The sequence below is a fragment of the Anolis carolinensis genome, chromosome 6 (assembly GCF_035594765.1).
Source record: "Anolis carolinensis isolate JA03-04 chromosome 6, rAnoCar3.1.pri, whole genome shotgun sequence".
In the NCBI taxonomy this organism is placed as follows: Eukaryota; Metazoa; Chordata; class Lepidosauria; order Squamata; family Dactyloidae; genus Anolis; species Anolis carolinensis.
In genome coordinates, this window is record NC_085846.1 from 91,276,451 (window position 1) to 91,304,333 (window position 27,883).

General features: G+C 40.2%; 1 protein-coding gene across 1 annotated transcript; it reads right to left on the minus strand.

Annotated features, from left to right (window-relative positions):
* Positions 1–68: 68 nt before the first annotated feature.
* sdhaf3 (succinate dehydrogenase complex assembly factor 3) lies at positions 69–27,883 on the minus strand. The gene is made up of 3 exons (XM_003222122.4): positions 27,743–27,883; positions 25,860–26,113; positions 69–693 (listed from the first exon to the last, which is right to left on the minus strand). Exons 2-3 carry the CDS (start codon positions 26,040–26,042, stop codon positions 490–492), a joined length of 387 nt encoding a protein of 128 aa, XP_003222170.2. The 5' UTR covers positions 26,043–26,113; positions 27,743–27,883; the 3' UTR covers positions 69–489.

The following is a 27,883-nucleotide window of genomic DNA, read 5'->3' on the forward strand; positions in this document are numbered from 1 at the left end:
TGGGGGTGGCATTGCACAGAGACTGGCTTATTATGATTATCTTTTAAAAATCCAGTCATACCTCAAAATGTTTCATGTACTTTTTATTCTCATGTATAAGTGTAGATTGAATCTTGACTTATCCACAGGCCATATCAAAACCCACAATTTTGGCCCCTAAGTCCGCCCTCAACTTGTCAGCGCATACACGAATATATGGTAAAGCCCTGCCCCCTTCCCTCCAGCATGAGACAAATTTAAGACAGTCAAATTTTTCAGAAATATCATCTACTCAGTTATTCTAAGCACATGCGTAGGCCATAATTAATATAAATGGGACCATATCTGTTTCTAAATATTCATCGTGCATATCCCTGGAGGATGAAACAAAACAGAAAGAGCGTACATCAGCGTCATTTATTCAGTCTTCTGACAGTGAGCCTGTCTTCCAAAGTAGAGCCATAAGAAGCACCATAAAATAAAACTTTTAATGGCATTTAGAGGAGTATTTTAGGTTTTGTCTTCTTTATCATCCAAAATATCAAACTGTCTTTTGGGTTTGGTAGCTTCGTCCATTAGTTCCTTTAGCTGTCCAACTTGTTCGTCTCGAAGGGCATGCAGTTTCTCCTCTGAAAGGTGGGACCCAAAGCGAGGCCGACCAGATGAACTCTGCGTATGTTGGCCAGCTTGCTCCCACAGCACAGCTGCATAGTTCTAGGAAGAAGAAGAAAGAGGAAGACTGCGCTGAGTAATGTTTGATTTGACTTCTGATCTGCAAAGTTAATTTGTGAAAAATGGCAGGACTCCTTTCCACACCATCTTCTTAACCACAATGCCTTCAATTAGTGTGACGAGTCCTTTTGAATTGTCATGGTGCTGTCCTATGGCCTCATCCTAAGGAAATCTGGAATATGCAGTTTGAGGAATTAAAAGGCTGAGCTGTTGAATTTTGAAAAGGTCAGCGGTTTGAATCCGGGGAGTGCTGTTAGCCCCAGCTTCTGCTAACCTAGCAGTTGGAAAACATGCAAATATGAGTAGATCAATAGGTACTGCTCTGACGGTAAGGTAACAGCACTCCATGCAGTCATGCCGGCCACATAACCTTGGAGGCGTCTACGGACATCGTCGGCTCTTCAGCTTAGAAATGGAGATGAGCACCAACCCCCAGAGTGGGACACAACTGGATCTAATGTCAGGGAACAACCTTTACCTTTTATTTCAAGATCTAGTGTGTCATCAAACTAAGAACATTAAGGCTCTCTGCAGGGTGAAGCCACGACAACTCAAGTGGAATGACAATGCTGTAATGATGTAGTGTGATCTATTCCATCTAAACCAGAACATCACAATTCAGCTGGCATCTAACTCAAGGAACACAGAGTTTGAACTATAGAGCAACAAAGCTGAGATAATTCCTTTACCTGCAGAATTAGTATGCAATTCATTTATGGCTTTCCAACTGTACTTTGGAAATTTGAAGACCCTAACATATTACTGAATCCAGGCATTGAATGTCCATGCAGTGCTTACAGTCCACTAAGAAAATAATTCAATGCATTCAGCCTAATGGGTCAAATTTTGGAATTATTACTTGAGAGGGATGGGGATGACACATTTACATATTTTAGCATACTGCAATTACAATGGATCTCACGGTTAATGCAACTTACTGTGCAACTTGTACCAGCTTTGCATAATGGTCTAAGGTCAGAGAGGGGACTGTGTGTGCAACTGAAGAATAGCAGCCAACAACTCCCAGAAAGAATAGGACAACCCCCCATATCCAAGGTGGTAGGTAAAGGTACAGGTGTCCCTTTGACATTAAGTTTAGTCGTGTCCGACTCTGGAGGTTGGTGCTCATTTCCATTTTTAAGCCAAAGAGCCAGCGTTGTCCGTAGTCACCTCCAAGGTCATGTGACCGGCACGACTGCATGGAGCGCCGTTACATCCAAGGTGGAGCTGTGCCTTAAACTACTGTGAAAACAGGAAATTGTGAATAATAGTGACTCTTAAGTGAATTAAAATTGCCGGAACTTACCATATAGTTGCCTCGGAGGACCTAGAAAGTTCCTAAAAGTTACAGCCCAAACAATTTAGGACCGTAACTTTTAGAAATTTGTCACCCTGACTCTATGATACCTTCTAGGTGAAGCATACCATAGAATTAACTGGAAGGCAGAGAAAATTTTGTGTATTGGTCTTGCAAGTATGGCAATCGTATTGTATGTATTCAACATTTTAGATTTTTTCCTCCACTATAATAATAATAATAATAATAATAATAATAATAATAATAATAATAATAAAACTTTATTTATACCCTGCCACCATCTCCCCGTGGGAACTCGGGGCGGCTCACTAGCATAGTATCAATCCTAGATTACAAGTTTCAGAATGTTACAGCCAGTATAGCCAGTAATCAGATTGCCAAAGGAAATCTGGCTATTTCTGCAACTAGCTTACCCAATATTCAGTCACCACTAAGTAAACTTACTTATATGCAAGCATATTGTACAGAAAAAGAATAGGTTCCTAATTCAGTAGATAAGTAGTTATCTACTTAATAATAAGTAGTTAAGTGCAGCTAAATCTCAAAGTCAGACGGGTTCTGACTTTAAGAATATACCTTACACAACTGTGCCTTACTTGAAAAACATCCATATGTTTAAGAAAGTAATGTCTGATAATTTTACTATCTTCCTCCTTGATTCTCCTATAAGTTGGGACAGTGAGATCTGAAGTAGGTATTTCCAGCAAAATTATGACTCAGTAATCTTGAAATAAATCAGTGCCCTTCATCTTACTACTCTGTTTTTTAAAACGACTCAAATGTACCAGAAATGTTAGCAACCTTGATTCTACCTATCTTAAAGTTTGTTTGGGCTGTAACTTCAGAGAAACTTATATCCCATAGCTAATTTAAACGAATGCATTAGAAGATTAAACACAACATCTAACTAGATAATATTATAGTGTCAATTTAGAAAACTAATTTGAAGTGACAGTTCTTTTGCATTTAAATTTGAACGCGTGTACCAATTCACCAGCATTAATTTATGAACAGGTTATTTCAAAATCCTTTTGCTAGTGCACTGAACCTGTTAACCATCACAAGGTGCCCTCTTCCCCTCATTTGCGCAGGATATGATAATCTCCAGTGGCTTTATTTCTTGTAGTTTTTAGTGAATTTATTTTCTTGATTTTCAATAAATGTGTTTTGCATGGTTTAAAATAAGCTAATCAGTACATTTGAGCTCTTCGGTGAATTTCTGTGAATGATCGCTGAATATATTTTCTCTCATTTAAAAAAGCTTTTCAGGGAACATCTTTCCTTTGGTTTTCAGTAATTTTATTTCCCTTCACTTTCACTGAATGTATATCCCTTGATGTATTATACTGTCAATCCTTCACATCTGCCATTTTGACTTTTGACTTGATCATTTTCAGATGAGATTAAACTATTCTCCCTAGGTCCTCTAATCCAGGGCTTCTTAAAGTTTTTCTACATGGGACCCCTTTGTGCCAGAGAAAGTTTTACGCAACCTGAGTATATAGGTATATTTAAAAAATCAAATATTTGTTGATAATAAATTAGCATTTGCAAGGCTTGCTAAACAGGCCAATTTCCCTTTTTGTACAGTTGAAGCATTTTATGCAGAGTCTACTGTAAACATGCTGACAGATTTACATTTTTCAGGACCCCAATATTGAGCTAAGGAGGTTAGGACTCACAGTTTAAGATCAGCTTCCACTACATGCTGATAGCTGAGTCATGCTGGAGGGCCTAGAGATTCCTAGAGAGAACATCTATCTAGGAATTCCTATGTCTTCCAGTATGATTCTGTGGTTAACTCCTGACAGAAGCTGGACATACGTAGAACTGCCCTGGAAGACTTAGAAATTCCTAGAGAGGTATTCTCTCAGGTTAAAAAAAATAAGTTTTCCACTTTTACAGGGGTTCTGTGTCCTAGCAAATGTGGAGGACTGCTTGTAATCAAACAGTCTAGTCAATTATTGCTGTTCCACAGTCACCTGACATAGAGCAGAGATGGGCAACATGTTATATGTAGTCGACATATACTTTTACAGCTCTACAACCCCTGATCCTCTTACCATTCTAGCTAAGGAAATAGCATTTGGCCTAAAATTTGGGAGCCTTCAGGAACTGTGATGTTGGTGGTTCTCAAAGCCACTTCCCTAAAAGCAAAGGTAGATATTGGCTACTGGTGTTTTGATCCCAAAATCACTACACACATACGTTTCTCCACTGTTATGTCTAGGGTCATTTCCCAGCTTCAACACCCCTATGAAAAATATCCTAAACAAGAGTCAACATTGATAGAGTCTACTGAGGTCTTGGCAGCCAGGCACAGATGCTTGTCATGAGGCCCATTCATACCACACAGATTTGGTGCTATGATTCCATGTTAACAACCATGGTTTACCATTTAGAGAAGGGTACTCAGTGTAGTGTACTGATTTGGGTGTTGGACTAGGGCCAGGGATAAGATCTGTGCTCAGCCATGAAAACTCACTGGATGACTTTGGGAACATTGTACCCTCTGTGTCTATAACAGTGGTTCTCAACCTGTGGGTCCCCAAGTGTTTTGGCCGATAATTCCCATAAATCCCAGCCAGTTTACTAGCTGTTACGATTTCTGGGAGTTGAAGGCCAAAACATCTGGGGACCCACAGGTTGACAACCACCAGTCTAAAAGGACAGCAACGGCATACCTCTTGAATATATCTCTTGCAAAGAAAACCCTAAGCAAGAGTCACGATGGAGGGTACATACCAACTTGAAGGCAACCACAACAGACAAAGGCCAAAAAGATCATGTCTATTTTAGCTCAACAAGTAATTGAGTCTTAAGGAATTTGAAAAACACATGCTGAACAATTGAATTATGGCATCATGGAGGACAGGCATCTACTTCTGTGGAAGGTGGGCCAACTGTAACCAAAGGAGGGCAATATCCGTCTTTTTACTGGGATTCCCTCTTTTGATCTAAGCTTACTGGCAAAAGCTTTTCAGAGGTTCAGACAGTTGTTGGTCCCATTTGGAGATGCCAGGGTCCAAATGTGGAACTTTTTACACCCAAAATATGCACCTGCTACAACTTTCCCCAACATGGCTACTTTCACAACTCCCAATGACTATACTAAAAAGGCTGGGGATCAGGCTTCTTGCTTTGAAGCATGAGGACACCAAAGTCTATGACACAAATCTTATGTCTCCAATTTTTGTGTCTTCTCTAAGCTAGGACTTTCATACTTGTCTACTGTACTCCCATGACAACAGAAGGCCAGAACAGCAGGCATAAAAGGAAGGATTTTCAAAGAAACCAAACAAGAGTAAAAAGGAAACCAGTCATTTGGGGCAAAAGCATGGAGTGAGTACCTAATTTGGGAACTTTTTAAAGATTCTACAAAAAAAAAAGACCTGTGCAGTTCAAAGACATTTGGGCCTTTGAAAAGTATACCTTCTTCACTCTAGTTATTCAAAGCATTCCCTTCTGCATTTTAGTTATTTCCACCTGGTATGCCAAACAGCCCACTGTACTAGAGTTTATTTTTAAAGATCCTAAACAAATAGAGTAGAAAACCAAATAAATTGGCACATACTTCAGTGATTTCTTAACTCAGTTTGAAAATCTATAATCAATTATAGGAATTAAAATAAAGAAAGCAAATCTTCCTGGGAAATCCTGGACCAACTGACATGAAATCTGTTTGTCCTATTTAGATGTTTATTCTAACTATAAGACAAATAGTGATCTAAGATGTACCTTCTACTAGTAGCCCAAACTAGAATTGGACTGCTGAATTAATGCTATTTTGTATCAATACTAAACAAGTGAATCTCACATTTCTATACAAGTGTCATAACAGTGCTTTAAAATGCAATATAGTTGGCCCATATGGTTGTTTCTGAGAAAGATGTACAAGCGATGACAACATAGGATCTGTCTATACCAGTGGTTCTCAACCTGTGGGTCCCTAGATGTTTTGGACTACAACTCCCAGAAATCCCAGCTAGTTTACCAGCTGTTAGGATTGCTGGAAGTTGAAGGCCAAAACATCTGGTGACCCACAGATTGAGAACCACTGGTCTATATGGAGAAAAACTATAACCACTATGATATCTGGTGATAGCACGATGCTTAGGGATTTCCAGTAAGTTCTTGGAGTTATGAGCCCTTATCCCATTTTTGCTCGACACTGACCAATGATCAGCACACAGAAGGGGATGGGTAATCTCCTTGTTGACCATGATGGTGGTCACATGAACTGGACTGAATCCTCTGGGGTGGGATGTTGTTGTCCAAACAGTCTAGCTAGGCTGAGATGACATCAGTCCTGCTGGGTGCTTCCTTTGACAGCATGTGATGAGCATCTCCTCAGTGGCCACAGAGCCCCCAGTGAGCATCTGGTTATTGTGGTCACATCTGCTGAGGTCAGAAAGGGGTGGCACACACTCAACAACAAAGAAGAGGCACTCTAACTCCATCTTGTTGATTTCATGGGCACCCCATTGTGACCTCAGCAGACACAATAGGCGATGGTCAAGTAATCACAGGTAGTTTCACGACCAGTGAGGAGAGTTGGTGGTGACATGTAGACAAGATTATGGCCCAGTAGTGATGGTGTAGTCTCAGCCCAGCTGGACCACTTGTATAGCAACGGTCCATCACAGAAGTTACGACCTGGTTCATGTGAATGCAGATCTGGGGCCAGTCCAGCAATGTAGATGCTCTAAAAAGGTCCTAATTCCAGTCACCAGTCTATGGAAATTGAGTATTCCACCGCTCTATTGATGCCACTGCTCCACAGCATTGGCTGTGAGATGGATGCAGAGAAGACAGAACTTGGAAAGGTTACTTTTTTGAACCACAGCTTCCGGAATCCACCAGTCAGCATGGCCATTCACTCTCAAGAAAAGGAAATATCAGGAGAATGAACCTAGGTGAAAACTACTTCCCATAGGAATCGGAAATACATCAACTCCAAAATATTTCAAGTGTATAAAGAAAATACTGTTTCCAAGTCAACATTGCTGGCTTCCCACCTGTGAGATCTAAATCCCAGACAACCCTTTCGAGACATGTATTCCATTCATTTATTTGACGTTATATTCAGTGTGTTTTCTTCAGGAAACAAGCTATTATTTCCACAAGGATTCAGTTCGGATGCACATTTACTGTCATAAAGATTCATTGCAGTGAGAGACCAAATAGATGAGAAACAATCACAGCATAGGGTATCTAATCAAATTGTAAACACTGACATCTTATTTTTCATGAAAAATATACAGAAAGACAATGTATCCTGCCACAACGGCTAAAACCAGAAAATTGACCTGAAATATTTTCTTCCACTTCTGGGCACATCTAACTAATAACTAGTGATTTGAAAAAGTAACATGCTCCCCTGTACAGTATTTACTAAACTATAAACTACTAAGCAGTGACTCTAAACACTGTCTATGGCATTGGTGAACAATTGCAGCCCTCCAGATTATAACTCTGGGACAGCATATATCAGTTTTAGCCAGCACAGTCTATGATTATGGGTTATAGGTGTTGCTGTACAAAAATGTCATGCAAGTCACATGTTTCTCCTGTATGTTTGAAATTTAGAAATTAGTATCAGTAAGTAGCATGGCAATCATCCGCTTCCCTTTGATAAATCCTATAAACCTATATGTATTAATCTAACAAAATGTCCCCCTGCACACAGTTAAGATGTATTTCCAAAGACATTACTTTGTCTTTTGAATTCTGAGTATTTCTAAATTTCAAACGTGTGGGGATTAGCCCTCATAAAATGGTCCCAATCAAGAAAGGGAGAAGGGTTGAAAGAAGTAAAACATCATGCAATTATTAGTTTGTGTATATGCAGAATGCCACTTGTCATCTTTGGATTCCAAAGACGACGCTATAGACGACACCGTATCCCAGCTCACATGCAAGGAAGAAAGCCTTTGAAATCTTCTTTAAACTCTTCACAGAAATCAAACAATGAACTATCCCTGCTTCCCTAAAATACCTGTAGCCTCGAATAAAGCAGATTTTCTAAATGAAAACAACTTCTTAGAAATAAAACTGAAATCTCAACTTCTCTCTTTCCTGTTTCTGCTGCCATAGCAACATTTTTGCTTCATAAAATAATGTGTTCTTTACCCTTTGTGGCCTTGAATTAAAGAATGTTAAATATGGCAAGAAGCGCTAATGCATTTTGATTAACACAGAATTGTGAACATTTTGCTTATCACAAGTAGCTTGCGTCTCCTGCCATTTGTTAAATCTAAGTTAAGCTGTATTTTACTTTTCAGCTGTCTTCTTGTCTTCTTCCTGGCTTGGAATTTTTTTATAGTCTAATTCACATCCCAGTCATTTTTGAAACAAAGCTATGACATGACTTCTGGGAAAATGGAAGAAGCAAAGAGGTCTGTGAAAATGGGATTCTTTGCTCTCTTGGACAATTGGGAGACATGCCGGCCAAGGGACCCCTCCAGAGAACTCATGCCATCAGCTTCCCAAAACACCACACAGAGCCCAAATAAATAGGCGCTTGATAATATTAACTCTCTCTCTCATTGGAACTGCGATGATCCAAATATACCAAAATGTGCTTAAATCTGTGCAACTGGGGAGTCTAGAATTGCCAGACTGGGAATCGGAGGGGGCACCTGTGCCCTTAATGGTTGAGTAGAAAAAAGAATTTTGCCTTTTTCCCACAAGCAACACCTGCTGAAAATCCCTCTTCAACACAACCATTAAAGCTACAAGAACCTCTCAAATTTTCATTTTGGTAACTCTACTAGGAACTAACCACAGACATACACTTACAACCAATGGCAGTAACTACCAAGTTAATATATATGGTGGGTCTTTTTCTGTTGTTGTTGTTATTATTATTATTCATTAAGCATCTCAGACTGCTGCAGACACACTTCATCCTTCAGATCTAGTCAATTTGGATTTTCTTTTCTCACACAAATAATTGGCTATTTTTTGAACTGTAGGTCATATGCCAAGCACTACTCCAATGTGCAGCAAACCCTGCTGTAGCATCCCACCATTTCAACAGATTCTCAGGCTGTGCTGGTACAGCTGTACCAGAAGCTCCGACTTTACTTTCTGCTGCAAATGTTTGCAATCATAGGACAGGCCGCCTGTCAATCATCATTAAGTTTGGTTCCGCCCCTTGTTCAGGGTTCTGGGAGGGGAGGAGCCATTTTTAAGTCTGTCTCTCTTAAGGAAGCTAAGCTGTAGGACGTAGACCAGCTCGTTCCGTAGAAAAGCTTCATATTCCAAGAACATCCGGGGATATAGAACATCCAGGGATATAGAACATCCGGGGATATAGAACATCTGAGGGAACAGAAACAGAAATTCCAGGGGGAAAGTCCCAAAAGCTCTGGCTGAGAGCTTATAGCCTCTCAGCCTCACAGCTCCTGAGGGAAACAGCCCTAAGTTTCTAAAGACTCAAAGAGAGAACAGCATCACAGATCCACGGAACCCCAGCTGAAACATCTGCAAGCCTTGACTGGTAGGTCCACTCGATACCCAGATGCATTTGGAGTCGGCAGTGGGTCCCACATCAACTAAGCACATATTGATAGACAGCCTGGGAGAGGTTATAAGAGGGTTTTCACAGTTATTCAAAGCCAATCGCTTGTCCCTTGGGGACAAGACTCAAAGGGCCAACAGTTTATTAAGGAAACCTTGAAGTGTTATTTGACTCCTTGAAGATTTATTATTTGTTCATCAATAAAGACTTTGTTATTTCATTAAAGACTCAAAAGGCCATCCTTTCAGGGAAATCCTCAACAATCTTTCTTTAGGCTCCCTGGCTTCCCGCTGGGCATAAAGTATACATCCTATACAAAAGACAATCAGGTACAGGCCCAGCACATAACAGAACACAGGCTCTCTCTGGCACCTGAGTTATATGCTATTTTACATCTACAGTGATATATTTTACTATACCACTGTATATAATGGATTTCAGCATTCACAGATTGCGGTATCTATGGTGGAGATTCTGGAATTAAGCCCAAACTGATAGAGAGAACCCACTGTACACTAATTTGGGCAAGGCCATGAGCACTACAGCAATACAGCAGACACTGAACTTATCTGGTATCATAATAGAACCAAGGAAGGAAAAACTAAATCGAATTCTGAGTGCCTATTCACACTGTAATTAACCCTATTATTTACTATGATACGCCTTCCTCTGACCTCCTGATTGAGCTCATTTTAGGTTCTGTTTGGTTCTTAATTGAGGTAATATATTCATGCAATTAATGTCTACAATTTTCCCTTGACAATGGTGTATCCAATCTGAGGCATTATATATGTAAATACAAATCACAAGGGTTTTAAAAGCTGTACAGATCAGCTCAGATGACCAAGTGAATGGCTGAGATGTGGAGCAGTGATAGCAGACAATAAGAGAAACCTACTCTCACATAAGTATGCTCAGTATTGCAGCTTATTTTTAATTATCTTCAGTACAGAATTAACTATACATTCCCCACTCCTCTTTTGGAAATGTAAACAATTTGCAGCCATTCTGCTATTATAGATTCAGCAACTTCAAGCACACCACAAGTTGGTTAGCAGAGCATGAGTGGATCCAAATGATCCTTTGACAAGCTATTCGTGCAACAATAAAGAGCATATAATGCACTCTACATATATGTGGAAGCAGCATACCAGGTGTCGGGGAAAGCAACAGGAAATAGTTTGGATCCTAATAGTGGATCCTAATCCTAATCCTAATCCTAATCTAACCCTATGACTAATCCTAACAAGGAATGAGTGGATACAGCTGATCTGTTGAGCAGCCACTCACACAAAAGTAAAGAGAGTATGGAATGCACTCCACACATATGTAGGGGCAGCATTATCAGATGCCAGGAGAAAACAATGTAAAATCACATCCTGATTTCTGTTGTAAGCCATTCTGGTTGTGTTTTAGGCTAGTCTGCACTGAGACTGCTGTCAGGATAGGTGAACTATAGATCTCAAAATCCTCCCCAGTTCAATGTCTCCTGTTAAAATTATCTCAAGGAGCAGATTTATTTATTTATTTATTTACAGTATTTATATTCCGCCCTTCTCACCCCGAAGGGGACTCAGGGCGGATCACATTATAACACACATAGGGCAAACATTCAATGCCCATAAACACATCAAACAGAGACAGAGAGAGACACGCAGAGGCAAGTTAACCTTCTTCTGAGGGGATGTTCGATTCTGGCCACAGGGGGGAGCAGCTGCTTCATCCACACTGACGGCACTTCCTCATTCCAGGTCGTAAATTAGTTAATCTTGCCTCCCCACTTTTTATAAGTGGTACCTTATCTCCTACTTGATAGATGCAACTATCTTTCGGGTTGCTAGGTCAGCAACGAGCAGGGGCTATTTTTTATTTTTAATTGACGGGTGCTCACCCCGCCACGGGCTGGCCTCGAACTCATGACCTCATGGTCAGAGTGATTTAAGGCAGCTGCTCAACAGCTGCGCCACAGCCCGGCGCCAGATGGTGGAAAGACCTTGTTGTCTAAGATAATAATAATAATAATAATAATAATAATAATAATAATAATTATTATTATTATTATTATTATTATTATTATTTTATTTTTATACCTTGCCCCATCTTCCCGAAAGGACTCGGGGTGGCTTACATGGGGCCAAGCCCAGACATCAGACAATATAAAAACATAACAATAAAACAAGTCAATCAACAATAAAACAAATCATAAAACAAATGAGGTCACATACAATAAATATACTGATAAAATCCTGGGTTGGCTCCAAAAAGAACTGGGCCAAAAGTGCAAGTAGTGTCAGTACGATGGAGTTGTTCTTATGGAGAACAACCCAATTCAGAAACCACAATATTGTTGGGAATGCATTGCATAATAATAATAATAATAATAATTTATTTATTTACATTATTTATATTCCGCCCTCTCACCCCGAAGGGGACTCAGGGCGGATCACAATGTACACATACAAGGCAAACATTCAATGCCATATGAACATAGAGACAGAGACAAAGACAGAGATGCAGAGGCAATTTAACATTCTCCAGCTTCCAGCTTCCTGAGGGGATGCTCGATTCTGGCCACAGGGGGAGCAGCTGCTTCATCATCCACTGTAACATCTTGATGGATACTTCCTCATTTTAAATGGCAGCTGGGCGATTTTTATGGTGTCATAAATTAGTTAGCCTCCCTGCAAAGCAGTACCTAAATTCTTACTTGATAGATGTAACTATCTTTCAGTTACTTAGGTCAACAACGAGCAGGGGCTATTTTTTTTAATGGTTGGATGCTCACTGACATGGGCTGGCCTCGAACTCATCACTCATCATAGTGATTTATTGCAGCTGGCTACTTAACCAGGTGTGCCACATTAAATTTGTATTTAATACTTGTCTTTTCTTACAGCTCGAGGTGAGGCACAATACTTTAGCTTCCACCATTTCTCACTAGTGTCTACCTGGGAGGACCTGCAGTTCAATTCCATATGAAGGACTACATTGGGTTAAATGGACCAATAGCCTGAATAAATCTCAGAATATTCCCTATTTAAAGGTAAAGGTTTCCCCTGACGTTAAGTCCAGTCATGTCTGACTCTGGGGGTTGGTGCTCATCTCCATTTCTAAGCCGAAGAGACGGTGTTGTCCGTAGACACCTCCAAGGTCATGTGGCCGGCATGACTGCAAGGAGCGCTGTTACCTTCCCGCCGGAGCGGTACCTATTGATCTACTCACATTTGCATGTTTTCGAACTGCTAGGTTGGCAGGAGCTGGAGCTAACAGCGGGTGCTCAAGCCGCTCCTGGGATTTGAACCTAGGACCTTTTGGTCCGTAAGTTCAGCAGCTCAGTGCTTTAATGCAATTCGCCGCCGGGGCTCCTTTACCTATTTACCTAGGTACAAATTCCATTCTCAAGGAGATCTGATTTTTTTTACCAGACATACATTTTAAATGGTCGTTTAGATGGATTCCACATCTGTGTGACTTCTTTTCATAACAGCTTGTCACAGCAGCCCATGTTGTCACATCTTGTCACTTGATAAAGACAAGGACAAACAGAATGAGATATAGCTTTTATCCTAGAGCTGTAACTATATCCATGGTTTCACATTGATGTGGCATTAGGGGTTTTGCGGTGGTGGTTGGAGTGTGGAGGTGAGTGTGTTGTTTTTTTATGAGTGCTGGGGAAAGCATTTTATTTTGTTGTACAATGTACAATGACAATAAAGTTATTCTATTCTATTCTATTCTATTCTATTCTATTCTATATTAGCTCACCTTCCATAGAGCTAGTTGCCATTAGGAGTATCATACTGTGGATCTGAGTAATGATGGACTGGAATATATGTGACTTTCTATAGTTCAGATGCAAGGTACACAGCTGTTATATGTAGTTGTCATTGATGAAGATTGAGAAATATTTGCAGACTATCTGGATTTAGTTGAAAATTGATTCTCGATTCCCCCTCGCTCCAATTTTGAATCCAAACAATAGTCAAGAATGATTTCTCTCCATTAATAGCTGGTCTGCCTAATTCGTAGATCTCCTTTTGCCAAGGTAATGGCTCTTAGCGCTATTGTTGTAATAGGCAGGAAACTGCCTGACACCAGAGAAGTCAGTACAGAGAAGGCACTTATTAAAGCTTTTAGACCTGTGCTCAGATTCCACAGAGAACATTTCCTGATCTGAAGATGGCTACATAAAAGTGACAGCTCCTGAGAACTTGATAGCATGGAGCAGATAGAGAATCCGGCTAAATGGCATACTAAATCAGCAGTAAGCGCTTGCAAACTAGTCGAAAGCTAGTCTGCCAGCTTAAATCTTCTCATAACCAGGAATTAATAATTTCAAATATACAGTAGAATCTCACTTATCCAAGCTAAACGGGCCGGCAGAAGCTTGGATAAGCGAATATCTTGGATAATAAGGAGGGATTAAGGAAAAGCCTATTAAACATCAAATTAGGTTATGATTTTACAAATTGAACACCAAAACATCATGTTTTACAACAAATTTGACAGAAAAAGTAGTTCAATATGCAGTAATGTTATGTTGTAATTACTGTTTACGAATTTAGCACCAAAATATCACAATATATTGAAAACATTGACTACAAAAATGGCTTGGATAATCCAGAGGCTTGGATAAGTGGGACTCTACTGTATTCTTATTTTAATACTCAAGCAAATAAATTTTCAGATTTTAGCAGAATTTACCAGTATTTTAATACTATCCACATCCCCAATTCTAAACTTTCAAAATTGTGAAATAACATATATTGGCTAGGCAATGTCTTCTCTTCCAAAGCAGCTCTTATCAACCTGACATCCTCCAGATGTACTGGACTACAAATCCCACGATTCACAGAGAATCAGGAGTGTTGTTTTGAGGTTAGAGTCTGTATAGTTTTTGCATTCATTTCATTTTATCCCTTTCATTCAAGCAAGAGGTTTTATTCCCTTTTATTTATTTTTTATTTTTGACATTATACAAAGAAATCTGTACAAAGGATATTTGTACTGCTGCACAATAATTAGTAAGAAAATAAAATATTCTGTCCTCTTAGGGCCCTTCCAGACAGGGCCCAAAATGCTTCGTTTGGGCACCTGCGGGGATTTAAACCCACTCCGAAGCGGGTTTAAGTCATGTGTGGAAGCCCCCTTAGTCAAATAGACAGGCTTTTCCTTTCATGAAAGACAAAGAAAAAATATAGGGATTCAAAAACCCCACATATTCTATTAGTTATCATTTTTCATATTAGGCATCTGATTAAATACATATTCATTTATACAGACCTTTTCCCATCATTATTTGAAAATTACTTCATTGTAAGTTGTTTAAATTATTACTTTTTTGAAGATCGACCTCCAACAATGTATCTCCTCTCCAGGTATTTTCTAGGACATCCAACTTGATTATATGTTTTTTTGGGTCACAAGGCCTTTATTTTAATAGGATTTGTTATATCTGTAGTAGTATGTCGACTAGTACATTTCATGTATCATCTATGCAAAATCTGGGAAGGTATTCACTGTGGATACAGAGGTTGTATGGTATTTCATATTTTCCGAGCCACATTTATTGAACTGGCAACATATACTATATTAAAAACCCATAAACCTATACATGGCTAGAGTTTAGCAAGCGTTTTTACACGTTTCCTTTTGAATGCCCCTTTCTAGTTATTTTCCCCAAGGAATTAATCTTGGAATGAGGTGCAAAGTGGCTCTGATTTGTATCAATATGTTTCCATTATAAGCAATTCTCCACATTTTTCCAAACATCCCGTAATAAGTAGTGCCTCCTATGTGCGACCAGTATAAATTTGGCTGCTGTAAGCAAAAAGCCTATTAAATCACAATGTGTATAATCGAAATATTCCCTTTCTCTGATTAACTAAATGATGGCAAAGGAAGTCCCTCTAGAACAAAATGCAAAAAAAAGTATGCTGCAGTACAGCTTTTACAACTCCACCCCATGTCCCCCTAGCTGCTATCTTGGGGTGTATCATAGCACAAATTAAGGCAGCTTATTTGCTAAATCTAGACCCATCCTTTCTGTTTCGTTGTTGTTGCATACTGAACAAGGGATTCTGGAAGCCGCTGCTGTTACTAAAGATCTGATCTGGAATAGGATGGTGTCCTGTTCTGTTTCTAAGATTTAAAAAAAGCAAGAAAATTGCTACATTGGGTCCAGATTATTTGAAGGGCCACATATGAAACTATTAGAATTTTAAGATTATCCGGAGACATGTTCTACTATCATCTCTGCTTTGGTGGGAACAAAGGAGGAGATCTGAGTGATTGCTTCCATGTTTTGGAAGTCTTTCTCTAGGGAGGCCAACATGGATCCATCTTTGCTCTCCTTCTGCCATCAAGTCAAATAATTTTATTCTGTCAGGCTTTTAGAAACTGGTCAGGATGAGCTTTTAATGCTCTATGGTTCAATTTGTATGGTTTGTGTTGGTAAAGGTAAAGCTAAATCCTGACATTAAGTCTAGTCATGTCTGACTCTGAGGATTGGTGCTCATCTCCATTTCTAAACCGAAGAGCCGGTGTTGTCCGCAGACACCTCCGAGGTCATGTGGCTGCCATGACTGCATGGAGCACAGTTACCTTCCCGTCGGAGCGGTATCTATTGATCTACTCACATTTGCATGTTTTCGAACTGCTAGGTTGGCAGAAGCTGGAGCTAACAGCAGGATTCGAACCGCCAACCTTTCGGTCAGCAAGTTCAGCAGCTCAGCAGTTTAACCTGCTATACCACAGGGAACTTCGTAGTTTGTGTATGTATATATTTTTAAATGAATGTTAATGTTTTTAATTTTATGAATTGTTTTGTTGCTTTTAAATAACTTTTTAATGCATGCTGTCATTGACGTTTTTATATAGTGTTTACTCTTCTGTTAAATACACTGTTCGCTGCTGTAAGTCTCAAGAATAATCTTCGCTGAATCCCTGGCACACTGTGAAACATATAATTGCTAGTCCTGTATCAAATAGCCGGAAAAGCACCTGCCTAGGTGAATCCTCTCTGCGCTTCCTTCATCCATACATCTCTGAAAGCCTGATCAAAATGGCACCATAAAGCATCTGGAAATACCTGGCTTTTGTTTCTGGGCATCACTAATGAAGTCCACTGTGACACACAATCCAGATAAGCCAGCGTAGCTTGCCATGACCTCTTTTGACCACTTGTGTACAAGAACTGCATCACCTGTTATAAAATCTGGTGTGGATATTTGGTGCCACCACGTGGGTAGCCTCAGAAAGTGCAACTCAATCTATACAAGACTACAGATATGTAATATCTCCATAAAATCCCCATTGTTTCATTTATCCAATGAACTGAGTTCATGTATGGTTACCAAAACAGCTAAAACAGCTTGTCTACAATGTTATAGTGAACTTACTTGCTTGTTGCCAGTTTCTATTCCAAATTCTGGGAACAAAGACACTGAACAATAGGGCTTAGAATGTTTTTATAAATGACTTACTATTGCTTCTTAAATTGTGGGTCCCAACCCTAAATGGGATCCCTTTAACTCAATGTTGAGGTTGCAAAAATTTTGGCAACAAGTAAAAGGTTTCTGAATGCCACTCATTTATAGAAATCTATAAGCAACTCCCTGCAGTGTTTACAGCAGACTCTGCAGAAAATGCTTCAGATGTCCTCCACAAAAAGGAAAATCAGCCTGTTTAGCAAGCCTTGGAGATGCTGGTTTATTATCAATAAATGTTTGATTTTTATACCTATTTTATATATCTATATACCGGGGTTATGTAAAAATTTCTCAGATGAAAAAGGGTCACAGGTGGAATATGTTTAAGAAACTTTGACACAATAGGGTTGTCCATGACTTGGATGATGGAATAGAGGGCATGCCACCAAATTTGCAGGCACCAAATTAAGAGAGGTAACATTGACCAAATTGTTTGAAGCATAATTTCAGATCTCTTGTTCCCTCATTACTGCATATGCTGTTCAGGACTGATGAAGTTGTGGACGGAAAATAATATCTGGAAGACCACACTTTGCCAACCCCTCAGTAGAAAGTCCTGGAAAAATCTCTTCCCAAGACACTGGAGAACTGTATTCCAGAAAATAAATATGTTTATCTTGAAAAGAAAAGACAGAGAAGTGATAACAACAGCTGTATTTCAATACTTGAAGGGATCTCATGTGGAAGATGTAACAAGCTTGTTTTGTGATGCTCCAAAAAAGAAGGACATGAACCAAACGATTCAAATTACAGAAAACGAGATTCCACTTATACAGTAGGAAGAACTTCTTGACGGTAGGAGGCATTTGTCAGTGTAATGGACTGCCTCGTTGGGTGGTGGACTCTGAATGGCCATCTTCTGAAGTGCTTTAGGTTGTATATTCCTACATGGCAGAAGGTTGGACTACATTGCCCCTCATGATTGGACCTTTCCATGATTTTATAATTTCATCAATAGACAATTAAGGCTCAATTAGAAAAATAAAATCATAAGAGTTGGACGAGACCTCGTGGACCATCCAGTCCAACCCCCTGCCAAGAAGCAGGAAAATCGCATTCAATGCACCCCCGACAGATGGCCACCCAACCTTTGTTTGAAAGCCTTCAAAGAAAGAGCCTCCACTACACTCCGGAGCAGAGAGTTCCATTGCTGAACAGCTCTCACACTTAGGAAGTTCTTCCTAATGTTTTGGTGGAATCTCCTTTCCTGTAGTTTGAAGCCATTGTTTCGCGTCCTAGTCCCCAGGGCAGCAGAAAACAAGCTTGGTTTTTCCTCCCTATGACTTCCCCTCACATATTTATAAATGGCCATCATGTCTCCTCTCAGCCTTGTCTTCTGCAGTCTAAACATTCCCAGTTATTTAAGCCTCTCCTCATAGGGCTTGTTCTCCATACCCTTGATCATTTTAGTTGCTATCCTTTGGACACATTCCAGCTTGTCAACATCTCCCTTAAGTTGCGTTGCCTAGAATTGGAAACAGTATTCCTGGTGTGGTCTGACCAAGGCAGAATCAAGGGGTAGCATGATTTCCCTAGATCTAGATTTCCCTGGGATTCGTGCAATAGCTTCTGTGGATAATGGGTTGAAAAAGAAAGCAAAACCACCTCAATAAATGAATAAATAATTTGAAATCATTTATCTAAATTCCCACTATACTGACCAAACAAAACAAACTACAACTTTCCAGATGTTACTGTATCGGAACTCCCATCAGCTCTAGCTATGATGTCTAATGATCAAGAATACAGGAATTGTAGTCCAGCATCTGGTAGGCCACATAAAGTGACTTTTGAACTTGGTGCTACATAAAGATCAGCCTATGAACCAGCAAAAAATCTTGAGCCAAGGAACCAAAGAAAATAAAATCTATTGACAATGATGTTTGCGATGAACAGCATGGAGCAACTATTGAGGAGACTACACAAGAATCAACACAAGAATCTTCAGAGTCATAGCTCAAAGCTCAAATCATAATGCCATACATAGCACATTAAATTGAGATATGGTCTGAATGAGTATTTAATAGATCACAATCAAAATGACCATACCTCAATGCATTATGTATGAACCAGGTAGCACTCTCTCGAGTCTGTAAAAGCTTAAAGGACAGGTTTATTGACTAATCTTGAAAGCTATTTGAAAAATGCCCCTCCCATTATACAATTTTAGCACATTTATACTAGAATTCTCTGTTACAAATCCAGGGATTCCACAAAATGTAGCAATGGCAGTCAAAATGACATTGAACTACTGTAATTATGACATATGAAAATGTCAATGGAGTACAAGAATACCTATCTAGAGAAATGTTGCAGTATGAAGGATTATAAAAGATAACAAGGTTGCTAAACAGATTAGATGCTGGTATTACAACCCATGCATACTTACCCAGGATTAAGTCCCATTGAATACAACTGGATTTACTTCCAAGTAAACATAAATATTTCTATCAATGTAAAAATCTCGTTTCTTTTGAACTTTTACCAGAAGGGTGCACAAATTGTTCAGTGAATATAAGAGAATCAAGTATTATGTTTATACATTATTATTTGCTTCTAAACAAAGCACAGTTATTACTGTGCAGAGTTTTTTTACAGGTTGGATTAAATTACTCAGCTACATTAATTTAGTAATGCTCTGCGCTAATAACTGTGATCAAGCCATTCATACCAACTGCCTCTTCTTGGAGTAGCAATTATTTTAATTAAAAAAGTAAACATTTATTATATTGGAAAGAAGCATGTGTTAATAATTGATATAGCTGATTGAATCTACCTGAAGAGCAAGTACTTCCTCGTAAACAAAGCACGCTTTGTTTATACACCTTCCTTCAGCAGGAATACTTCCCTGTGGTTTTCAAGATAAGAACCATTAATCTGAGAGCAATATATAAAAATAAGCAAGCATGCAAAGCAAGACACTCAGCTTTTTATTACTTCTAGGATCTGGCATTCATGCAAAAAGTGCTTCTATTCATCTTATTCATGAATGCGTATTTCAAAGCGCAAAAAAAGGAGGAGGGGGAGAAAAGGAATGAAGTCAAAATTAGAGTTCTCTACTGAAATATCCAGTGTATACTCTCTCTGCACACACATATAGACTAGATGGACACAGAGGAGAACTTCAAGATGTGTCAGACTACAACTCCTATCAGTCACAGCCACAATGATCACTTTGTGATGAAGCCATAGTCTGGGCTATCTAGAAGTGGAACAGAGTGGGAAAAGATGGACAACTGTGGAAGGGTGAAAAGCCACATTAGCCCTGCATCACTTGGAGGGCCACCGTCTGTCCACAACTGCACCTAGTCCAGCCTAATAATAATAATAATAATAATAATAATAATAATAATAATAATAATAATAATAATAATAATAATTGTGCGGTTTTGTGGCATTGTATATTTCTGCCGCTTCTGTGACTGTTCATTTGGGTTTTGATGATTCCGTAGCCCACTTGTCGATGGATGTCCAGAATCAGCAGCATCCACCGCAGTCCTTTTTATCCTGGGCGACGACCGAGCCAGTATAGACTTCGTTTGGGTTTGATTCTCCATAATGCTAATGGGTTAGGTGCTCTTAGTTCTGCTCCTCAGCTGAGGCCTCTCTGGCTTGGTTGGACCTGCCGGTAGTTACACTACCGCCAGCACAGCCCTCAGTCATCATTGGAGCAGTTAAGCCCCCCCACCACGTCAAGGAGCAGCACCAGGAAACTACAGGCCAAAAACGTGTCTGCCCACTATGTTTATAAACTACTGACTGGCATCATAGCTGACAGAATTCAAGACTATCTTGAAGAAAAAAACATCTTGCCAGATGAACAGAAAGGCAACAAATGGAAAAGCAGGGGCACAAAAGACCAGTTATTGATTGACAAAATGATTCTGGAGAACTGTAAGAGCCGAAAAGCTAATCTTCACATGACGTAGATTGACTACAAAAAGGCCTTTGACTCACTCCCATACAGCTGGATCATCAAGTGCCTGGACGCCATCGGGATTAGTAAAAACATTGGCACCTTCATTGAAAACATGATGGAGCACTGGAAAACTGAACTGTTTGTTGGAAATGAAAGCTATGGACTTGTCAACATCAGGAGAGGAATTTTCCAGGGAGATTCATTGTCCCCTCTGCTTTTCATTATTGCCATGATCCCTCTGTCAACAATCTTACAAAAAACAAATCTCGGCTACCAAACATCTAAGAATTCTCACAAACTTTCACATTTGATGTACATGGATGACCTGAAGCTATATGGGAAAACGGAAACTGAAATCCAGTCTCTGACCAACACTGTCCGAATTTTTAGCACTGATATCAACATGGAGTTTGGTTTGGACAAATGTTCGACAGTGGCATTGAAGAAGGGAAAAATCATTGAAAGTGAAGGCATAAATATGCCCAATGGCCAAACAATAAAGTGTCACCAGCCAGAGGCCTATAAATATCTGGGCATATTACAGCTGGACAACATCAAGCATGAACATGTGAAAACTGTGGTCAGCAAAGAATACACACAAAGGGTCAGAAAAATTCTCAAAAGCAAGCTCAATGGAGGCAACACCATCAAGGCCATAAACACCTGGGCCATACCTGTCATAAGATATAAATTGGACACAGGCGGAACTGGACAATTTGGACAGAAAAACAAGAAAACTCATGACCATTCATCATTCCCTGCACCCTCGCAGTGATGTTGACCGGCTATATCTGCCTAGAAGATCAGGGGGCAGAGGACTCCTACAAGTAAAACAAGCAGTCAAAGAAGAAGAACATGCCCTGGCAGAATATGTAAAGCAAAGTGAAGAACCTGCTTTGATTGAAGTCAAAAATCAGAAACTCCTCAAAGCACAGCAGACAAAAAACCAGTACAAGAAAGCCACACTACAAACTAGAGCTGACAGCTGGCACAACAAAACATTGCATGGAAAGTTCCTTGACAAAATTGAAGGAAAAGCTGATAACAAGAAGACCTGGCTATGGCTCACAAATGGGACCCTGAAGAAGGAGACAGAAGGCCTGACCCTTGCAGCCCAGGAGCAAGCCATCAGAACAAATGCAATTAAGGCCAAGATCGAAAAATCAGCTGATGACCCAAAATGCAGACTGTGCAAGGAAGCTGATGAAACCATTGATCATATCCTCAGCTGCTGTAAGAAAATTGCACAGACAGACTACAAACAGAGGCACAACTCTGTGGCCCAAATGATCCATTGGAATTTATGCCTCAAGTACCACCTCCCAGCAGAAAAGAACTGGTGGGATCACAAACCAGCAAAGGTCGTGGAAAATGAACACGCAAAGATACTGTGGGACTTCCGGATCCAGACTGACAAAGTTCTGGAACACAACACACCAGACATCACAGTTGTGGAAAAGAACAAGGTTTGGATAATTGATGTTGCCATCTGTGATGTCTCATGGGCCTTGTAGTCCCGTTCCTAGTGCTATTGTGGCAGACGAGGAGGAAAACATGGGATTTCCACCGGTTCAGTTTGAAACGGAGCCTCTCCACCTGGAGGATGTTTGTCCTCAGGAAGTTACCCAAACAAGCTTTGGGCAGAATTCTCCCCCGTTTTCCCGAAAGGACAATTATAATAGAGATAGAGGAGTCAGGGAGGCTAATCGCCGGAGTCTCAGAATCGCTGTCAAACAACTAGCTGATTAAGTCTGCTTCCCTTGGGAAATTCTAAGGAGTCATGCATCTGGACAGAGTTGGGTTTCGCTTCTTGTTCTCCAGGGAAAGTGTTCTGTTGGCGGGAAAACAAGACCCTATATAGGGGTTTTGCCGCAAGGGGAACCTTGCGGAGTCAATTGATCAGCTTGAGAGAGAGATCGTGTGTGGACTTCGTACTCCTTGTTCCCTGCTTCCCGGATCTAGTTTCAAGTCTTGCCTTGTCTCACGTTTTGCCACGGACCTTGTTTCATGCTTCAGGTTGCCACGTTTCAAGTCTTTGATCCAGCCAAGAATCAAGCTCATGATCCAGCCTTGTTGTCAAGCTTCAATGGACTAAAAGACCTTGTCATCTCCCCACACTATTGCTTGGCAAAGTGTGTGTTTCGGTTAATGGATTATAACTTTGAACTCTAATATCTTATATTGGACAATATTTTCCTGGACTATATTTGGCCTTTCCTGAAAGGTCTGCTTCTGAACTATATTCTTCACTTGTTTTTATTGACTTTATATAATTCTTTAATAAAGATATTAGATAGAATCTGGTCTCTGCGCATGGTTATTGGTGCTCTGCAGCCTGGGTCCTGACACCATCCCAGGTGACAGTCGCATTGATGAAAAACAACAGGAAAAACTCAGCCGCTATCAGGACCTCAAGATTGAACTTCAAAGACTCTGGCAGAAACCAGTGCAGGTGGTCCCGGTGGTGATGGGCACACTGGGTGCCGTGCCAAAAGATCTCAGCCGGCATTTGGAAACAATAGACATTGACAAAATCACGATCTGCCAACTGCAAAAGGCCACCCTGCTGGGATCTGCACGCATCATCCGAAAATACATCACACAGTCCTAGACACTTGGGAAGTGTTCGACTTGTGATTTTGTGATATCAAATCCAGCATATCTATCTTGTTTGCTGTGTCATACAACGTCGTTGTGTCAATAATAATAATAATAATAATAATAATAATAATGTTTTGGGGCACAATACTCCTGATCTCACAATCATGGAAAAAAACAAAGTATGGGTTGTTGATATTGCAATCCCAGGTGACAGCAAGATTGATGAGAAGCAACTGGAAAAGCTTATACGATATGAGGATTTAAAGCTCAAACTGCAAAGACTCTGACACAAGCCAATAAAGGTGGTCCAAATGGTGATCAGCACACTGGATGCAATGCCTAAAAACCTTGGCCAACACTTGAAAACAATCTGCACTGCAGCCATCTGTCAGCTGCAAAAGGCCACCCTACTCAGATCTGCATGCATTATTTGCTGATATATCACATAGTCCTAGACACTTGGGAAGTGTTCGAAGTGTGATCCAATACAACGGCCAGCATAGTGATCTTGTTACTAATCTTGTTGTGTATCTAACAATAATAATAATAATAATAATCAAGGACCACAAAAGAAGCTTAGGGGAATTGGATTGCCAACTAGGGATAGAATAAGTAGAATTAGTTGTTTAGGTCAATGTGTCTTAAACTGTGGGGCCAGACTCTGAATAGGTCCCCTTTGCTCAGTGTTGGGGTCACAAAAGAAATTGACAACGGTGAAGGTTTTGTCACCTAATAACTCTTTTAGATATTTACACAAATCTTTTAACAACATGAAGTGTTTATAATGGACTCTGCAGAAAATGCTTCAGTTAACTTCATAAAAGGGAAATCAGCCTGCTTAGCAAGTCTTAAAAATGCTGATATTATTATCAGTAAGGGCAGTCCCCGAGTCACAAACATCGAACTTACAAATGACTCATAGTTGAGAACGGGGGTGAGACAACAAGAAGTGAGAGAAATCTACTCCTCGGAAGAGAAATTCGCCCCTGAAAGAGTTATCATGGGGAACAGGTGTCTCACTGAAACTTTCTCACCAATCCTTGTTTCCACAACAAGCCTAATTTTTCAAACTTCAATGATCACACGGACAGAAAGTGAGATGAAATCTTCTGAATAGAGGCACAGACAGAAAAACAAACACCATAGGGATGTTAACCCTTCCTTATGATATACAAAATATATATGTGTGTGTGTGTGTGTGTATACTCCATTACTTGGGGACTGCTTGTAAATTTATGATTTTATGTGTATTTTATATACCTATCTACCTGAGGGCACATAAACTCTTCTTGGCTGGAAAAAGGGTTTAAAAGTGGAAAAAAAAGTCCCATTTTAGGCATCCAGGTATACCACTGGTTGTGAGGTGATGCTGGACTCTGTCAGTGAAAAGGCTGGAATGCTTCTCTATTATACACTGTCTGATACATTCACAATCACCTACGTACCCACCACCAAGACACTACACTTGGAAGTGTAGTTCTCCATCATACTTGGAGAACGAAGGATTGCATAAATATCACTTAAAACTAATAAAAGCCCTGTTTGATAATACTAATGCATGGAAATGTTTAACACCAAAGTCATGAGGAGGAGTATGGATATACACCTAGTTCACAAACAAATCACCAACCTAACCACAATACCTGGTTTTAAGGAACACTTGGTGACTCTGGCACTGCTCTCCACAAAACCCATCCACTCCATTTCACTCTCTCCTAACTATGATGAGAGATGACTCTAATTTGGGGGGCTGAAAAGGCAACAAGTTTCCATGTCCTACCACAAGCAAGCTAGACCTAATACTGATAATTGCTATTACAGTAAAATGCCGAACCACAGAACCCATATCACTTACCTATGTCCAAGAAAAAATGGTCTAAGAACTTGTTAAGTCCTCCAGACATTCTATGATATGTTTTCCCCTCTATACCATAAATAACCCTGGAAACCTAGTAAATTTCTAGAGAGGATACTTCTCTAGGAATTTTTAGGTATCCTAGGTCAATTCTATGGTATGCTGGGACCAGAAGTCAGATAGTGTTATGGTGTTCAGTCATATCTGCAGTTTCAAGTAATTATGATCCAGCCGGGAACATATCGTCCATACAAATGGGACTTAACATACAATAAATAATGTCAACACATCCACCAATAACAGATTTTAAAAACTGGAACTTTCGAAACACCAGCAGACAACAGAATATAGATCATGAGCCATACTGGTGCCAAATGACCTAACATCGAAGCATAATGCTAAGTGAAACAAAAAGTAAAGTGACGCTTGAAGACACTTGCCTCCCACTCCTGCAGAAATTTCTGGGCCTCTTCAGGACCAACTGACTTGTGTCTCCGGAATTCGTCTTTCACATACTGATCTCCCAGAGCCTTCAGCTCCAGTGGCAAAGCCCTGTGCAGCTGAAGGATCTTCCTGTACAGAGTCCTCACCCGGGAGACATGATGGCTGACACTTCCTGGCATAACCCACAAGAAATGACACTGGGCTCATCTGATATTGAGAATTGTGAGAGGCGTCTCAGACCAAGTTGACTCTGCAAAAATAATTTGAAGAGTAAAATAAGTTGGATGATAACAGTAATGCAGCAATTAAAAAATATTTTCAAGCCATGCGTGTTTGAATTTCTCTGGATATAGCACCATGGATATAAAGAGCTGACTTTAGTTACTTATTTATTTCCTTTGTATGCCATCTCTTCTCCAGAGTTCGACCCAAACAAAGTCAGTTAAAAATAACAATTTTTTAAACAATTAAAATTCTATGTGTTGTCAAAGACTTTTATGGCCGGAATCACTGGGTTGCTATGAGTTTTCCATGTTCCAGAAGCATTCCCTCCTGAAGTTTCGCCCACATCTATGGCTGGCATCCTTAGAGGTTGTGAGGTATATTGGAAACTAAGCAAGTGAGGTTTATATATCTGTGGAATGTCCAGGGGAGGAGAAAGAACTCTTGTCTTTTGGCGGCTAATGAAATGTTGCAACTGGCCACCTTTGAATGGCCTTACAGTTTCAAAGCCTGGCTGCTTTCTGCCTTGAGGAATCCTTTGTTAGGAGGTATTAGCTGGCCCTGATTGTTTCATGCCTGGAATTCCCCTTTTTCTCAGTGTTGCTCTTTATTTACTGTCCTGAATTTAGTGTTTTTTTTAATACTGGTGGCGACTTTGTTCATTTTCATTGTTTCCTACTTTTTGTTGAAATTGTCCACATGCTTGTGCTCTGCTTCTGAAGTGATTAAAACTCCTCAGAGGTTTTTAAACGGAGACTGGATGGCCATCTGTCAGGGGTGCTTTGATTGTGCATTCCTGCCTTGTTGAAGGGGATAAGACAAAGTGCCCTTTGGGATCAGTCCCTATGGAAAATCCTTCTCTGGAGGTTTTTAAGAACGCACCTAACACACTAATGTGTCCTGACACATGACACACAGTTTGGAAAGCTCTACATTAGTGCGTCGGCTGCAGTGTGTAAGTGTCTTGTGCAAATATAACGAGAAATCACAAACATATTGGAAACATATGTTATTATCATTACAAACATAAATGAAAGGTTTTCACGTAATATGTTGTGTCTCCATACATTCCATTATTACAATGGAAGCATCAATAGGTATTTCTCTTAGTTTAACCTCCGGTGTGCTAGTAAAACTGAATTACTGTGTCGCAAAATGATGCATATCTCAAAAGTATCTCGAGGACATGAACTGTCTGGAAAACTCTGTCTTAACACTGGCAAATTCATGCAGCTTGACACCTCTTGAATTGCCACGGCTCAATGCTATGGAATCGTGGGAGTTGTAGCTATGCAAAGTCAAAAGAGTGCTGGTGCCTCAAAAAACTACAAATCCCATGATTCCACACCACTGAGTCACTGCACTTCAAGTGGTGTCAAACTGTATTAAAACTGCAGTGTAGATGCCCCTCCTGGCGTGTTAATCAGTCTCATCCCGAATAAACCAGAAGCATATTGGAGGGGGAAGCTTGAGCAATGACTCAAGGGCTGCCCTTATTTCAGATCAACCCTTGCAAGGCTAGATCAATCCAAAACCATTCGGGGGGGGGGGGGGGGCTTTGCAGAGAGGCGCTTGCAGAGAGAAGTGTTTGGAGCTGGGAAGAAAGAAGTCTGGGGAAAAAGCAATGGGGAGGAATGAGGTTTTTTTTTTTACCGACCGGATAGATGAGACTTCCCAAAAGCAGATCGAAGAAACAGCAGCAGGAAACGAGCCGGAGCGTTGAAGCCCAGGCACCAAAAGGCGGTCCTGCACCTGACTCCTTCCTGGGAGGAGCCGAGTAAGAGCAGCACTCTCTTCT

What these genes read in the sequence shown, in the direction of transcription:
- sdhaf3 (XM_003222122.4), bottom strand. Translation starts at nt 26,042, where the DNA reads ATGCCAGGAAGTGTCAGCCATCATGTCTCCCGGGTGAGGACTCTGTAC. An exon ending in AATTTCTGCAGGAGTGGGAG is followed by an intron (nt 694 to 25,859) that starts GCAAGTGTCTTC and finishes TCTTCTTCCTAG; the next exon opens with AACTATGCAGCTGTGCTGTG.